Raw genomic sequence first — 16,243 nt, forward strand, 5'->3', positions numbered from 1 at the left:
CACCCCCACCACCCCTTGTTTATTTATAAAAAATTGTTTTAGACCCGTTATTAAAAGAGGCCGGCTGCTAATTAGGGCTGTCTTTAAATTGAGGAAATACCATATGTTCAATTTTTTTCTCTTGTATTTTTTTAAATTTTGATTTAAAATATTCTACATTTTTAGGCTGTGCTGTCTGTGTTTGTAAAGCATACATGACCAAGTAACTTTTTTTTACAGGATTTGCAGGCGACACAGAGGAAGACGTGTTTCAGTTCGCCAAGGATCCATGTTCTACAAGTCCCGCAGATCCCTCCAGAACCACCTGGAATTCATTTACAGGTGGGTTTGTTTTGTCTGTTGCTGATGGAACTCAGTTGAAATCGGACCAATGAGTAAACAAAGCTATCTTGTCTGCACAGTGTTAAGATATCACTTAAAGGTAAAGAGTACATGCAGGTGTTTTATTCTGAAAGTGACAGGACATAAAAGTGGTAACTTGAACACAGAGTAAACTAATATCCAACCAGGATACCACCACTAATTACAATGCTTCAATATGCAGTTTGCTATGGACTGAATCAATGGATTAAAAAAAACAGTAGCCTATGTCAGCTCTGTAAGAGGGAGGAGACAGAGACAATGTGTTACCATGGTGACTGGCCCACAGTTAGAATGCATTTATGTTATTACTGTGCAGCACTTTGGTCAATGTGCTCTATTGATGAAGTTGGTGGTATATAATTGAAAACCCAGAGTTTCTCTCCTCTCATTTTTACTTTCTGGAATAGGCCTTTGGCTCATAGAATTAAAAAAGAAATCAGTGTGAGTTTTTATATTCAGTTTTTATCCATTGGGCTAGTGATCTGTTCTTGTTTTCATGTCTTTGTAGATTTTCCCAAGTCTGCGCATGAGGCAAGTTGACCTTATCGAGGACGGTGTTGCAGCAAGTAGCAGAACCTTAACAAAGATGGCTTCATCTTTGAGAAAAGTATATAACACCACATTTTTCGTTTAGTAAAATTAGAAATACCATTGGTAAACTGGCTTATAAGCCACATCAAGATAATAGGAGATTCTTCATTGCTCAAAAAAATATGGTTGGCTATACATTATTCTTTATGGCTATACATTATTCTCTTATGTCAGAAACCTACCATGAGTTTCCAGTTAGTATTTAGCATTTAGTAATTGTTGTGCTTTGTGTTTTCCTATATGCAGGTCTGCAGACGCGCTATTCACAAATTGCGCAGTCAAGGTAAAATGAAAGTTGGCGGCCGACATTGCTTTGTTATGCTGGATGAAAGTAAGTTCTCACACAAAAGGAAGGTAAGATACATTACCTACAGTATGTAGTATGTTATATTTGTATATTTGTAGCAGTGGCTTGAAGTAGTTTCCATGCCCGTGTTTGCACTTTACAGTTTATTAAGAAAGAAGTTCAAACCGTGATTTTTCACCTCCTCACCGCCAGCTCATTCATGATAGGAGGAAATTCAACACTCATGAATGTAAATAGAGACAGTGGCTGCATAGTTTCACAAGTAGATGCATCTAAATCCTACACATTTAACGTTTAAGATGGTAGAACAGTTAACAGGACTGTTTTCATTGCTAAAATAAAGCTTTAAAAATGTACAATGTCTTTTTCTCCCTTTTTGTGTTTTATACCTTAAACAGTAACTAAACCCCAAAACCAATGTTTCCAGCTGTAAACTATTATGTCTACGTATTTAGTAGTGTTGGTGATTGATTCAGGTCCAAATCTGTAGCTAATTAGAAATATACATTTTGTGGTCAAAATATGCACATGGATTGCCCCCTACAGGTTGAAACTAAGCTTTACCGTTATATTCCTAAAGCAGACTAATCTTAGTGTAATTTTCTATATTAGGTATGACGAAATGACTTATAATGCAGCATAGCTTCTTTTAAATGCATGCAAATGTGTTACACTTTACTGAACACCAACAATGAAACATCATGATACAGTATACTGCAAATGAACCTCACTTTACTTAAAGCTTACATTGATAACTTATATATACTTATGGCATCCTATGAGTCCTTAAAACAGTTGATTGTTGAGGTGTGTGTATAGAGGGGTATAAGTAGTTATAATGTATTATAAGCCCCATCAGTCAGCCTGTAGTTTATAACCAAGTCATTATAAGCTAGATTTATAACTGTTGATACAGTGCATCATAAATCGTTATGTGTGTCTATGAGTGTAGTTGTAATGCATTATGATTGATTATGATGAGCATTATAATTTACTATGAATGTGCTCATAATGCACTATAGATGTAGTGTTCATAGAAAGTGTTAGCGTTTAGGTATAAAAACACCCTGGAAACTTGACTCCAATTGAATGCCAATGTTATATGTAATTTGGCAACTGTTTGCTACCGCATTTGCCAATACAGCTGTAAGGTGATAATATGTCAGTGTACAACAACTTGTTCCAATGCATCCAAGAGGACACACTGATACTCTGAATATAGACTTAAACATGTCAAGAAATATTTGACATTTAGAATTTCTAGAATTGACTTCAGAATTTTCTTGTGTCATGGCTTTGCAGTGACACAGTCAGCTTGTTCTCACCTCCTTGCTGGGTCTTGATCTGGAGAACATCAGAGGGAGGCCCGTCTCCCACTGAGGTGAAGCCCAGCACTCTCAGGCTGTAGCTGATGTCTGTGGTAAGACCAGAGATGGTGGTGAGCTGGCTGTCATCTGTGTTGTGTTTCTGCCATTTGTTGAGTGGGGCATCATACGCAGAGCTGTAGTAGACCCTGTAGCCCCGGATTTGGCCGTTGGGCTCCTCTGGAGGTTCCCACTGGACAAGCATGGTGCTGGAACTCAGCATGCGTGCCTGGACGCGAAGAGGAGGTGATGAGGGTGCTTGCTCACTTGTACGGGTGTCCACAATACCACTTGGGGGGCCTCGGCCGATGTTGTTGACAGCCATGACATGAAACTCGTATTCGGAAAAGGGGCTGAGTCCGCCTATGCTGTATCGGGTGGTGGCTACTCCATCTACTTCCTGGAAACCGTTGTCAGACAGTTTGGCACGGTACTGGATCACATAGTAGGACACAGGTTCTGGGTTGCCAGAGTCCCAGGTCAGGGTGACACTGGTTGCTGTGGTTTCTGTCACAATGAGGGAGGTGGGTGGCTTAGGCAGTGCTGTCAAATAACATAGACAGACAAGAGAGTCAGACAAACAAGTCCCCCACAGTATTCTTTTTCCATCTCTCTTACATAAAGGTCTGGCAGGAGGAACACCTGTTGAAGCTCTGCACACATGGAAATGTTCAACACTGTCAGTCTAACACTTAATTCTCATTCAGGAGCCTTTCTCTATCCTTTCCTCATAGATCCATATATTCCATATATATATTGTTGTCAGGCATATGGGTGTACAGAGCTGGACAAGAGTATATGCGCATGTTTAATTCAGTCACTTTGGAAAGATACAACAAAATTATTCATCCATTTCATATGGAGCTCACCAGATGCCATAGGCCAAGAAACTTTCATTAATTTGCACTCTCAAATTTAATAATTTGTGTAAAATATTTTTCAATTCTGGCGTCATGTGGCGTAGTGTACAGTTCTCCTCCCCGGTTCGAGTCCCACATTGGATGGCCTTTGCTGCATGTCATTCCCCCTCTCTGCCTCCCCATTTCCTGTCTCTCTACTGTACTATCAAATAAAGGCATAAAAAAGCCCCAAAAATATACTTAAAATATAACAAAAAATATATATATATTATTATTTGAGTTTCAGCAATACGTGTGGTTTTATGTTGCTTAGCCTTTATATGTATTTTTCTGAACTGGAACCATTTTCTCAGAACTTAATTTTACTGGGGTCCAACTGGGGACTCAGTGCTTACGGCATTTGCACTCATGTGGTATGTGGTATATCCCAACCACTCGGCTATCAGGTCTCCCCATCTGTTTAAACTTTAACCTTAGTGTTTTAATTTGTCAAAAGTAAAACAATTAAGGAATTTGAGAGCACAAATGTCATTCAGTGATTTGTGCTGATCTGAAAACATGATTTATTGGTTTTGCATATTGATTTGTTTTTTTTATTTCTCCATTACATCTTCCAAACTTAGTGTATATCTGGACCACCTCTTGTCAAATCCTGATTTTATTACCACGTCATGTGATGTTAAGTTTATTTACTGTAATAGGGGCGAGGCTCAGAGTATTGGAAGCGCTCCTCCTCTTCCCTGCAGTTCCTGAGCAGCCGAGAAACCTGAGCGGCTCGGTAGATTGAGGTATAGCCCTCAGCCCCCAGTCAGCATCCATACACAGTTCACTCATGAACCAGGTTTATACCCAGTCTGTTTGAAACAAGTCTCTAAATCTAGAGACAATGAGCGAAGTTGTGGAGTTGTGGAGGAAATATGATCAATTAGTCAATCAACTAGTCACTCAGTCAGTCATTCAGTCAGTCAGCTAGCCAGCCAGTCGGTCAGTCGGTCAGTCAGCCCGCCAGCCAGTCAGTCAACCAGTCAGTCAACTGGTCAGCCAGTCAACCGGCCAGTCGACCAGTCCGTCAGGGACATTCCAGATTATAGGGCTGGTTGATTGTTGTGGTCCAGCAAAAAGATGTAGTATGGATATATTTGAATGGATTTTGAAACAAGGTCCAATGAGGCAGAGATTTTCTTCATTCTGTCAGATTACGCACTCCTACTGTTCACGCTGCAGTGTCACTGTGTGGACAGAGCCATTTAATCAATTCAGTCTATTCACTTTATTACCATTCTGCAATCTACCACAAAAATGATAGAAGAGAAAATAGAGAAAAAAATGCCTTGCACAGTTGAAACTCATTTCATAAAGATATTTATCATTGTTACGTTGATCATCTTGAATTGAATTTTAATCGACACATCTATCATGATGTGGAGGTCTGACTCTATTTCTTGAGTGTAACATGAATTTAAAAAAGCTCAGACTCTGGTCTGGACATTGTGCTACTGGAGTGCAAATAGATGTGCTTCAGTAAGAAGCAGATCAGTGGGGTGTGTAGAAATGCTCACAGGCTGTAACCAGAGACTTTTACATCCAACCCTCTGCTGCTCCAGTCTTGACACCTGCTTTATTATTATGCAGTGTATCCAATGCTTCTTTTTCAGTACAGACGTGAGCCTGAGCAGGCAATGGCTGAATGAAGCTTCAGATTTTCACAGTATTCTCATCAATCTGTTATGACAAAACTAGAAAGTGCATTTATATACTACTCAATTCTTTGTTAGGATGCTAGGATTGTGTTCATAGGCATCATCATTTACAATTTAAGATGCAATGTCTCTCTTACTATTCATATATTTGATTACAACTGCAACTGCAACTGCTGATTTTAACAGGAAAACATGATCAAAATGTTGAATTTGCATTAACAGCAAAGAGCATCAATGACAAATCAGGAACAGGAGACAAGAGGGAGGCTCCTTAGCAAAATGTGATCAAATATATGTATTTAATAGTGAAAATAGAAATAAAGACCATTGTCTAATGGGAGCCTGTTTCAGAAAAAAAAATCTGCTTCTCTCTAATGGGGCTTTCATACAGAAAACTACTTGGGCCAGCACACTGCTGCCTAAACACAACCAAACATTATTCATGCCTTTTTTTCTTTTATGGACAAAAAACACATAATCCAAGTAGAATGACCTCTTTACAGAAGTAGTTACAATGTAATGGAGTCCCAGACAGATCACAGCAAGAATTTTTTTGAGGGCCACTTTTGTGTTAACTTGCAATAACTTCTGTGATAAAAGGTGAAAAAGGAACGAAGGAAAAATTTCCCATAGAGAATGAATGATGAGACATTTTACAAATGACCAAACCCAGCCCTATTAGGAGCTCTACTGCTGCGTCATACTTCAACATAGAAAAATGGTTGAAATGTTAAATGGGTCACAAGACAAAATCACAGTTTACGTTTTCTGTCATTAGACCATTTCAGACTTTAGACTCTTTGATCTCTGTGATGTTAGTCCTCATAGAGAGAGGTTACAGTTCAGAACAGTAAACACAGCAGTAGACATGTTGAATTTACTTTGAGCTTCGAGCTTTAGGAACTGTTCAACCATCATAGTAGCTCTCCCATAGACTGCAATACAAATTCAGAAGCTGATGGCAAACAGCAGGTCTCAGGTCTCAGCAGGTGTTACTAACGCAGTATCTGAACAGAAATGGATAAAGCTGATTCTTTTTTGGCTAATTGGACTCATTAACTCTGGCTCTAGAAACACCAAAACCACATAGACGTGTTCAGGAGAGTCTTGTGGTGCTGACAGTGTCATAATATTGCTGATATGATCTACTGTTTTGTATTAAATGGCGAGTTTGAGAGGTTCACTGACCCCTTTCTCCCATATATTTGTATGAGCTCTGTCTTCAACAGCCAGACTCTGTCTCTTACACACACACACACACACACACACACACACACACACACACACATGCTCCTCCAGTTTAACATTTTGGCATCCAAATTTTCAAAGCACTGTACTTCAGTTAATATGAACTGCTTTTTCAACTATTTTAGCATTGTGTCAGAAATCTCCTTGTGTGACATTACAGGTTTTGCTTGTACATTTCTTCTTTTTTTCAGTCATTTTTTCATTTAGGCCATTTAATCTTCAGCAGTTGCTTCAGCTACTTCAGCATTGCATCAGAAATATTTCACCCTCAGCATTCGCACGCATTTCCCCCCTTTGGGGGATCTGTACAAATTAATAGTAATGAATGTAATTTTTAAGAGGACATGGTTGACAGTAAATGACGTTTCTTGCCTTAATAAAGGTCATGTTATAGAATCTGTTCTGGTGTATGCACTGAAAAAAGTATAACAAAGATGGTCTTTAAAATTATATTTTGTAACTCTATCAGTCTAAAATCACTTTTTTTTCCAGTTCAAGATTTTTGACTAAAGCATTAATTTTTATTCAAATTACATGAAATTGGTCGATGAATATAAATATTAAAAATTCTTTGGCTAAAATGAATAGTTTATATGTACATCGTAGTGTCCATATGGGGTGGGGTGACATCTGCTGTACGACATTTTCACTGATTCTAACATTAACTTGTAAAGTTAGAAATTCAAAGTGGCTGCAGTTAGATCATGTTTGGTAAGCTGCTCCCCAGTATGAATGCATGTAGAAGAGTGACTCAGTCCCAGAGTTAATGGCAGTAGTTCTTTTGTGGTAGTGATGCAAAGCATTAGATTACATCAGAATCCCTTGGTCCACACCTCTAAGTTTATCAAACTTTCAAGTCTTTCGAGCTTTTGAGTATTGGGGCATCATACACTGTTCAGACCACGAGTGTTATACCCACACATCACTATCAGGATGTATGGGTATAAGTGGAAGTGGAGGAACTGGTGCTTTGTTATCCTCCTTCAGAATTAAGCTTTAGGCAACAGGAAGTTTTTTTATTCACCGTAATAATTGAAAAAAAATGACCTGGAGATAATAAACCAATTTAAATCAATTATGAAAAAACTATTATTAACACTAACAGCGACTGACAGTAGTCAATCATCAGCAAAATGCAGCAGCATATCTTGTCCACAGGCAGCAGAAACAGAGAGAGTGAAAGTGGAACTTTACTGCACGTTCTGTTCCAGAAGTAAGAGATCCGGTTTCAAAATCCCATGGACATCTGATACCATGCAGCTCACTTCCTATGTTTAGATAAGGGAAGGTAGTGTTGTAGTAGTACTGTATTGTTACCTATGTGATCTTATTTTAAATTTCTTGTGTGTGTGTGTGTGTGTGTGTGTGTGTGTGTGTGTGTGTGTGTGACGTAAGGGAGGTGGGTCTGTGAGACATAGGTGATGTGTGTATGTGATGTAGGTGAGATGTGAGTGACTTAGGTGAGGTGTATGAGAGGCCATCAGGGGCATTATCTAAAATTAACATGCATATACACATATGAAACCATACTCATTCACATACTATACTGAAAACCTCACACACATACAAGTGAAAAGGTTTTACACACACTACTGAAACCCTATCACACACACAACTGAAAAATTATACTCACACATACACAATTGAAAAGGTCTCATATATACTAGTGAAACCTTTTACACATACTACTGAAATCCTCTCACACAAACAACTGAAAAACCATGCGCTCACATAAACAACTGAAACACTCTCACACACACACAACTGAAACACGCTCTCACTCACATACATAACTGAAACACACTCACATACACAACTGAAACGCTCTCACACACACACAACTGAAACACGCTCTCACTCACATACATAACTGAAACACACTCACATACACAACTGAAACGCGCTCAAACACAACTGAAACATGCTCTCACACACACAGCTGAAACACGCTCACATACACAACTGAAACGCTCTCACACACAACTGAAACATGCTCTCACACACACAGCTGAAACACGCTCACATACACAACTGAAACGCTCTCACACACAACTGAAACATGCTCTCACACACACAGCTGAAACACGCTCACATACACAACTGAAACGCTCTCACACACAACTGAAACATGCTCTCACACACACAGCTGAAACACGCTCACATACACAACTGAAACGCGCTCAAACACAACTGAAACGCTCTCACACACACAGCTGAAAAGCTCTTGCACACTGAAAACTCCGGATTTCAATTGAAACGGAAGGCGTTTCAGTTGAAGCCATGGTTTATGTTTGTTCAGTTGGTGTTACTGTGAAAGTCATGCTTTTATTTTGAAGTACGATTACATTAGCGACCTGGTCCGTGTACTTTGTGGACAGCGAATTTGTAAGTTGAAATAAAAATTTAGAAAAAGGGAAAGAAATAACGGTAAACCACCCGTTTCCTGTTTTTTGTTTTGATAATAAAAAACTGAGCATATGGTGCATTAGTCTTTCAGTGAATGTGCTTTGCCGCAGCTCTTGCTGTTTTCTACCAGGTAATACACAAAAAACTTAGGCAACGTTGCTTCGCTCAAGATATTACGAACTTTTGGGATAAAACTATATGAAAGGAGCAGAGGAGACAGACCCAGAGCCCGGGACTACGCACGGTTATTTACAAGTAAGTGAGTAAACTCTTGCGTTTAGTTTTCTTGCTAACTAGGAGTTAGTTAGCCTTGTCTTTAACATCACAGCTGTAACGTGTACTGACTTTGACAGTTTTTATTTTTTACAGTTTTTGCCCGTTGCTTGAACACATTTTGCAAAACTTTGCTCATTGTGCCAAAACTCTACACACAAGTAAACATGACACAACACTGGGAAATATACCATCCACCAAAACCTAAACTCTGCTATCAAAACCTAACAATCCTTTGTCAAAATGTAACTCTGGTGACAAAATGACACACACTTGCATCATATGCATACACTTTCAGATCAGGGGGAACACACTAGTCTACTTTATATAAAACACTGCAGTCTTTGATTTTCACTGTTTATTCAGAAGGCACATTTTCAGGAGGCACATTTTTCAAACAACCAAAAAAGCAAATAGGCCTACTCAGTATTGTACATTGCAGCACTGTACATTGCAGTAACATGAATTCAGATAAAGCAAAAAAAAAAGGCACCGGGGAAAATATCCCCTTGCATGTCGAAACCATCCATGGATTGCTGTCACCTGAATGTCGCCGCAGGCCTGTTCCATTGCCTGCAGAAGAGGCAGTTGGTGGTCATATACACACCATCTCCAAGCCGAAAAGAATTCCTCTATAGGGTTTAAAAATGGTGAGTAAGGGGGCAAGTATACCACTTCAAATTGATTGTGGTTGGTGAACCAGGCCTGGACCAGAGCAGCCCGATGGAAACTGACATTATCCCATACCGCCACTAACCTGGGCTGATGTGGTCCGTTCTGTACAACTATATTATGGAGAGCATCTAGAAATGTGAGTATATGTTGGGTATTGTATGGACCTAGTTTTGCATGATGATGCAGAACCCCTAGTAGGCTTATGGCGGCACACAATGTGATATTTCCCTTGCGCTGCCCCGGGACGTGCACAATTGCCCTTTGGCCAATTACATTACGACTCCGTCATCTTGTTTTGCTCAGGTCGAATCCAGCTTCATCAATGAAAATGAATTCATGAGGCTGTGCAGCTCCGTGCATGGCCAAGATTCTCTGTAACAAAAAAAAAAAACCCAACAAAACCAACATATTACTACAGTGCTACACATACAGAACCCCCCACCCCATCACATCCATGGATCCATGTGGTACTGATATGGTACATATTCAGCTTCTACTGGATTTCACCAATACTGTATTGTAAATGTAAAGGACAGTTACACTTACCTGTACATATTCAAGTCGAAGTCCTTTGACCCTGACACTGTTCCTCTCAAATGGGACCCTGTAAATCTGCTTCATGGTGATGTTGTGTTTTCCCAAGATGCGTCTGACGGTGGTGATGCTCACATTCTTTATGTTGTTGAACACTTGCCTGTCTGCAAGTATTTTCTGTCGTAGCTGGTGGAGACGGATAGTAGTATAGTATATAGTATATAGACAGTACTATATACTGTACTTTACTGTATATACTGTATCATCCACTGTAATGAAACATCTCAATATAAGTAATCATGGTATGTTTCACAAAAACTACCACTTTGGCTGCAAAAGGAGCATTAGCACCCTGCAATACCCTGTGCACGTGATGTGGTAATGTGATATACTGTAGTACAGTACTGTAAATACCATCTGAGTAGAGTAGAAGGTAGAGAGGTGAAGACATACCTGTTTTCCAGTCGGAATGTTCTTATTACAGATGCCACTGTGAAGCGGCTTAGATGTGGGTGGACTCTCTGCCCAGCTTCCCTCCGTCAGGCCATGGTTGATGACATGGTCCACCAAAGTTGCTCTTATATCATCAGAAATAGGGGTCCGTGCATGGCCTCTTCCACCTTGACCTTGACCTTGTCCTCCTCCTCCTCTTCCTCGTCCTCTTCCTCTTGCTCTACCTCTGCCTCTGCCTCTCGCTCTCCCTCCATCCATGCTTGCAAAGTTCTTGAAATGGCTAAACTGAGGGCTTTCTGTAGCTGGCTGATTGGTGTTCAGTTTCGCAAGTAAGTGCCTTCAGGTGTGTATTTGAGTGGTTTGCAATTACTCGATGTATTTTGTATTTTGGATACATGTGTTTTCCATATGGCACCCTGAGATCTCCTTTTTGAACGAAGTGTCTTATGTATGAAATAGAGTGTAGTATGCAGGACCAAGTGTGTTGCATAAAGGAGTAAATGTGTTGCAGAATTGCAACTAGAGTGCAAAGCAGCGTTTTTGTTTAAGGTATGGGTACATGTGTTTGAGGTATGGTAACAAAAGCTTCAAGTTGTGTTACTTTAGTCTAAGCATGGGTCTATAGTGTTCAAGCAACGGGCAAAAACTGTAAGCTCTAGTGTGTGTTAACAAATGTGTGTTGCAAGCATTGTGTGTGAGGTTACAGACTGTACAGACCAAAGAAATGTTTGGACTAATTTAATAAATGTCCTGTGTTTCTGTTTGATAGGTGTGGGTCCTGCAAAGCTGATGTATAACTCAACTGTGTGGCTGTCATCGACAACATGGACTACTGAGGCTACCTACTGTATGACTGCACCTGGATAACTGGAGAAGGCCAGGCTGGAATTGGCAACAGGTTAGCTGACACAGTTCAGTATGTAATTTGGGCAGTAAGATGTTAGTTGTTTTGGCTCTGAGGTTGAGCTTCTTTGATTTTAAATGAAACAATTACCTAAATTAAAGCACTGGCTGGGCATTGAGCAATTCAGAGCCATACTGGGTGAACAGTGAAGCAACCGAAGCCTCTTTTTTTTTCCTTTTCACATATTTTGGCAATTTCAGGACACTGCAGGAAGATGACAATCCTAAACATCAACAGAGGTTTTACCACCCAGCTGTGGGCTAACTTGACTGGCAAAGTCATTCACATGGCCTCAGTCCATCTGACCAGGTGTGTCACAAAATCAGACCAAAAGCTAAAGGTCAGTTTGCAGTTGAGGCCTAGAAAGCATCAAAAGGTCAGATATCAGAGATCTTCTAATGTATATGGAGCATAGACCAGACAGTCAATGAATGAAAAGATTTGAACTCAAATATCAGACTACATAACCTAAGTTTATTTAACTGATCAAATTATATTTGGTCCACTAAAATGGGGGAATTGTAGTTGCAACTAAAAACTAAACCTACACTTCTTACACTGTTCATCTGTGGATATAAACACCCTCTAAAGACAGAGGAGATATTAACCTTCATCTTAAAGCCAGATGTGGCACAAATCAGTGACCACAAAGCAAAGACAGTTTTAAACTGTCAAAATATTTTCTGTTTTAGCAGCATCTACTACACTTCCCCTCTCAAAGGAAAAACATCCAAGGCACTTTGAGTGATTATAATAACCATATAATTATAATAACCATATAATATAATGATGAACAGATAGTGATTTATAATACTTCGATTAAGTATTGGATTTAAACAGTGTCTTTTAATTTACTAGATGTTTAGAGAGGCTTATCTATGTACAGTCAATGTATAAACATATTAATTCTTCATCTTGTTTTTTGTCATAATCTCTGCCTCATTCAAAAATAAATAAAAGCAATACTCGTTGAAGTTATCCATTATAAATGTATCCATCCATGTTAATATGCCAAACACTAATGTTGCTTATTCAATAGTGATAGATAGTGGCAAAAGAATATCCTGACATACTGAGTTTTAAACAGTGAACATAATTTGCAGCCTTATTGTTTCTGAAACTGGGATAGGTTTTGCATAATCCTTAGTTTAAGTTGCACTGCCATGAATGCAGCATCCCTGAACGGGAGTAGTTACTGCATATACATGATAACTCATTCAGGTGAAAGAAGTTTTATGTATAATGTTAGTAAGTTATGATGTAACTTGCAAATACAGGTAATCTTCCCCTGATTTTTTAACATTGATCACAGTTAGATGTCCTGATTGAAGCTGAGGTTGGCAATATTTAGTTCATTGCAAGAGTTCATTAATTTAGGTCATTCGTTGTCCGCAAAGTACACAGACCAGGTCGCTACTGTCATTGTACTTCAAAAATAGAAGCATGACTTTCGCAATAACACCAATGGAACAAACACCATAGGCTTCATCCTTCCATTTCAACTGAAATCCTGAATTTTCCGTTGTGTGTGCGAGATTGTTTGAGTTGTGTGTATGAGAACGTTTCAGTTGTGTGTGTGTGTGTGGGCGTTTCAGTTGTGTATGTGAGCGCATACTTTTTCAGTTGTTTGTGTGAGGGGATTTCAGTAGTATGTAAAAGGTTTCACCAGTATATATGAGACCTTTTCAGTTGTGTTTTAAGTAGTGTGTGTAAAACCCTTTCACTTGTATGTGTGTGAGGTTTTCAGTACAGTATGTGAATGAGTATGGTTTCATATGTGTATATGCATGGTAATTCTAGATAATGTCCCCGACGGCCCCTCATAGAGGTGTGTGTGTGATGTAGGTGAGGCGTGCGCCTACCTGTTTGTGTTCATATAGTGCGTACATTTTAGCTGCTTTTTTTTATTTCTTATACATAACATTTAAATTCTATAAGAGCAATAATTACAAATGTAATTCATTTATTCAAATTCGGGTTCCACGTGAGGCCACATTCTACCAGATGCCCCTCTCCCTACAGAGTCAGGTTGCTTCTCACCTTTGACAGTGATCTGTGCCGTGGTCTCGATCATGCCTAGGGAGGATATTGCCACGCAGGTGTAGTTGGCAGACTGGCGGATGTTGGTAAGCTCCAGGACATTGCGGCCAATGGGCATCTCCTCCTCTCGGGTCAGCTCCGCCTCGCCGGTCATCCACTTGATATAAGGCATGGGAGCGCCGACCGCCACGCAGGTCAGGTTGACACTGCCGCCAGGCATCACCTCATGATTGGTGGGGGGGATGGAGAAACGGGGAGGCACACGACGAACTGCGGGGGTAAAGAGAGGTTGTATGAGAGGAGAAGGAGGTTGGGGGTAGGGGGTGTCACTGGACCACAGAGCTGACTCCATGTCTGACTGGCCTGGCTTGTACTGTGCAGCACTTTGTGTGAACCTGTATAATAGTAGCATTAATACTAGGCCTGGTGGAGTTTTACTGTCCCATCATGTTTCTTTATCTGTTTCAGACTATTTCATGGAGAGTGCAAATGTTTTTTTCAGCTAAGTTTAAAGCCAATTTATAGGCAGGTTTTCATAAATCTGGTTTCGAAGTGGTTTCAGCTCCTTGTCCTACATTTTATATTAGAGACTGTCATTGATGTTAGTCTAAGTTGCTTTTTAAAATTTGATGTGTATGGATATCTATCAGGTTTTAATGTTATAAAGAGAGATTTATTGTCACCAAGTCTGTTTCAGACGCTGTTACTACAAATAATTGAACTAGCGTTTTGGTTTAAATCCACTCTCAGAGTTCTGTTAGAGACCCTCAAGCAAGCCAGTGCTTTCATTTATGATTTTATAATATTTCTATGTATATAAATTTAATTTGTACCAACTAGTTTTTATTTTGTCATAAAGTTACTATTGCTAGTAGTGCAGAACTTTTAATCAATCTACTTTTCCAGATGGATTACTTGGAATAGATAATGATAGTCTGACTACAGTGGAGAGGATGTTCAGTGTCATGGTTTACCTTACATAAGCAAGACTCAAGTCTCTGAAACTTGATTTTGATAATGAACAGCAGTGAATGGAAAACAATGGCTGCTAGAAGTAGTAAGTATTAGTAAAAAACATCTAACACAGTATGGTTACTTAAAATGAGAGAGTTTTATGCATCATTTGTGTTTGCAATCTGTCATAAGCATCTGATTTTCTAAAGCTGGTTTCATGCTGGTTAATAGCAGTTCTGCTGTAGGTATTCTGTGGTAGGTGTTTTTTTTCTTCCACAAAAGTAGACACATAATTTATGTGTGTGTATCATATTGTACTTTAAATGCATTACCTACAGTGACTGTGATTAAATTCTTTCATTCACTTCATATGAGAAACGACTGAAAATACATCTACGCATGTCTAGTTCTCCTTGTCTTATTACTGAACAGGAGACTGTGTCTCTGCAACCACAGTGTTTACATTCTTTCTTTCACTGTGATAGAGTGTTTTAGAGGTTTTAAGTGAAGCTTTTCTCAGTCTTTTGTAAGATGAATTGTTTTTAACCTTGTTACAAGTTGTTGTCACTGTCAACAATCCCAATACCAGTTCACTGTGGTCAGAGATTATCATCAATGACTGGGACTTTCCTCAAGCTGTGCTGCTGGATTACCTCAAACTCTCATTGTGATTCTTCACTCACATCTACTGCCATCACTTTCTGAGTGCAACACCATGAATGTAATCAAGGGGAGACATCCCATTTTGAACATCTTAAAGTTCAACAGGTTATTTGACTTGGGTTGTGTGAGGTAATTATACGTGGTCAGTGTAGATTTGGATCAGTGCCTTGCCACTTGGGAGAAGCAGCAGGAGCACAAATACAGAAGCTGAGTGATGAGCAGCCTTGAACGGGGCCATTGAAAAAATGTGTTTTAGCCACATTTAGTTTTTATGTATTTTACACTTTATCAGCCTTTTTCCTTCAGCCCTACATTTTCATAACCCTTGAACCGTACTCCTATGCACAAGCACTACCACACTGAGCTCTATCCAACGCAAACAGCTTGTCTATGGTGTGATACAGTGTTTAAACCACAAAATCTAAATATCTTGATGTGTGAAAAAAAAGGCTTGCCTTTATGTCCTGTCACACCGTGGTGAGGTTGTCTTGTCCTGGGTTTGTTTTGTCATGTCTGTTTTATTTTGAAAAGTAATTCTCCTCTCGTTTCAGGTCACTTGTCCTTCCTCATGTGTCTCAGTCTGATTGCCCTAAGTGTTTCCACCTGTCCCCTATTTCCCTCCATGTGTTTAAATCCATGTGTTTAAATCCCCAAGATTTGGGGTGGGGGGAGGTCTGTGAGAGAGAGTGTCTGCGGGACAAGACTCAGGGGAAGGCTACCACGGTCAAAGATTTCAGTTTCTGCTCACCCTGTTACAGACTCCCAGTACCCCGAGTTGACTTCGGTACCCACCTGTTACCACCACCTCAAGGAGGTTTTTAATAAAGTCAAGGCCACGTCACTTCCACCTCATCTACCATATGACTGCGCCATCGACCTCATCCCCGGTTCCACCATTCCTAAGGGGC

The 16,243-nt window shown here is 39.7% G+C and overlaps 1 protein-coding gene across 7 annotated transcripts in view; it reads right to left on the reverse strand.

Annotated features, from left to right (window-relative positions):
- The window catches only part of ptprfa (protein tyrosine phosphatase receptor type Fa), a 327,453-nt gene that overhangs the window by 115,044 nt on the left and 196,166 nt on the right, over positions 1 to 16,243 (reverse strand). For all 7 annotated transcript variants that reach the window (XM_056377834.1, XM_056377829.1, XM_056377831.1 and 4 more), the window contains 2 exons: positions 13,719 to 13,988; positions 2,587 to 3,168 (listed from right to left, as the gene is read on the reverse strand). In XM_056377834.1, the coding sequence (XP_056233809.1) occupies positions 2,587 to 3,168; positions 13,719 to 13,988 (852 nt within the window). The remainder of the gene's footprint in view (positions 1 to 2,586; positions 3,169 to 13,718; positions 13,989 to 16,243) is intronic.

The sequence above is a fragment of the Seriola aureovittata genome, chromosome 6 (assembly GCF_021018895.1).
Source record: "Seriola aureovittata isolate HTS-2021-v1 ecotype China chromosome 6, ASM2101889v1, whole genome shotgun sequence".
Classification (NCBI taxonomy): Eukaryota; Metazoa; Chordata; class Actinopteri; order Carangiformes; family Carangidae; genus Seriola; species Seriola aureovittata.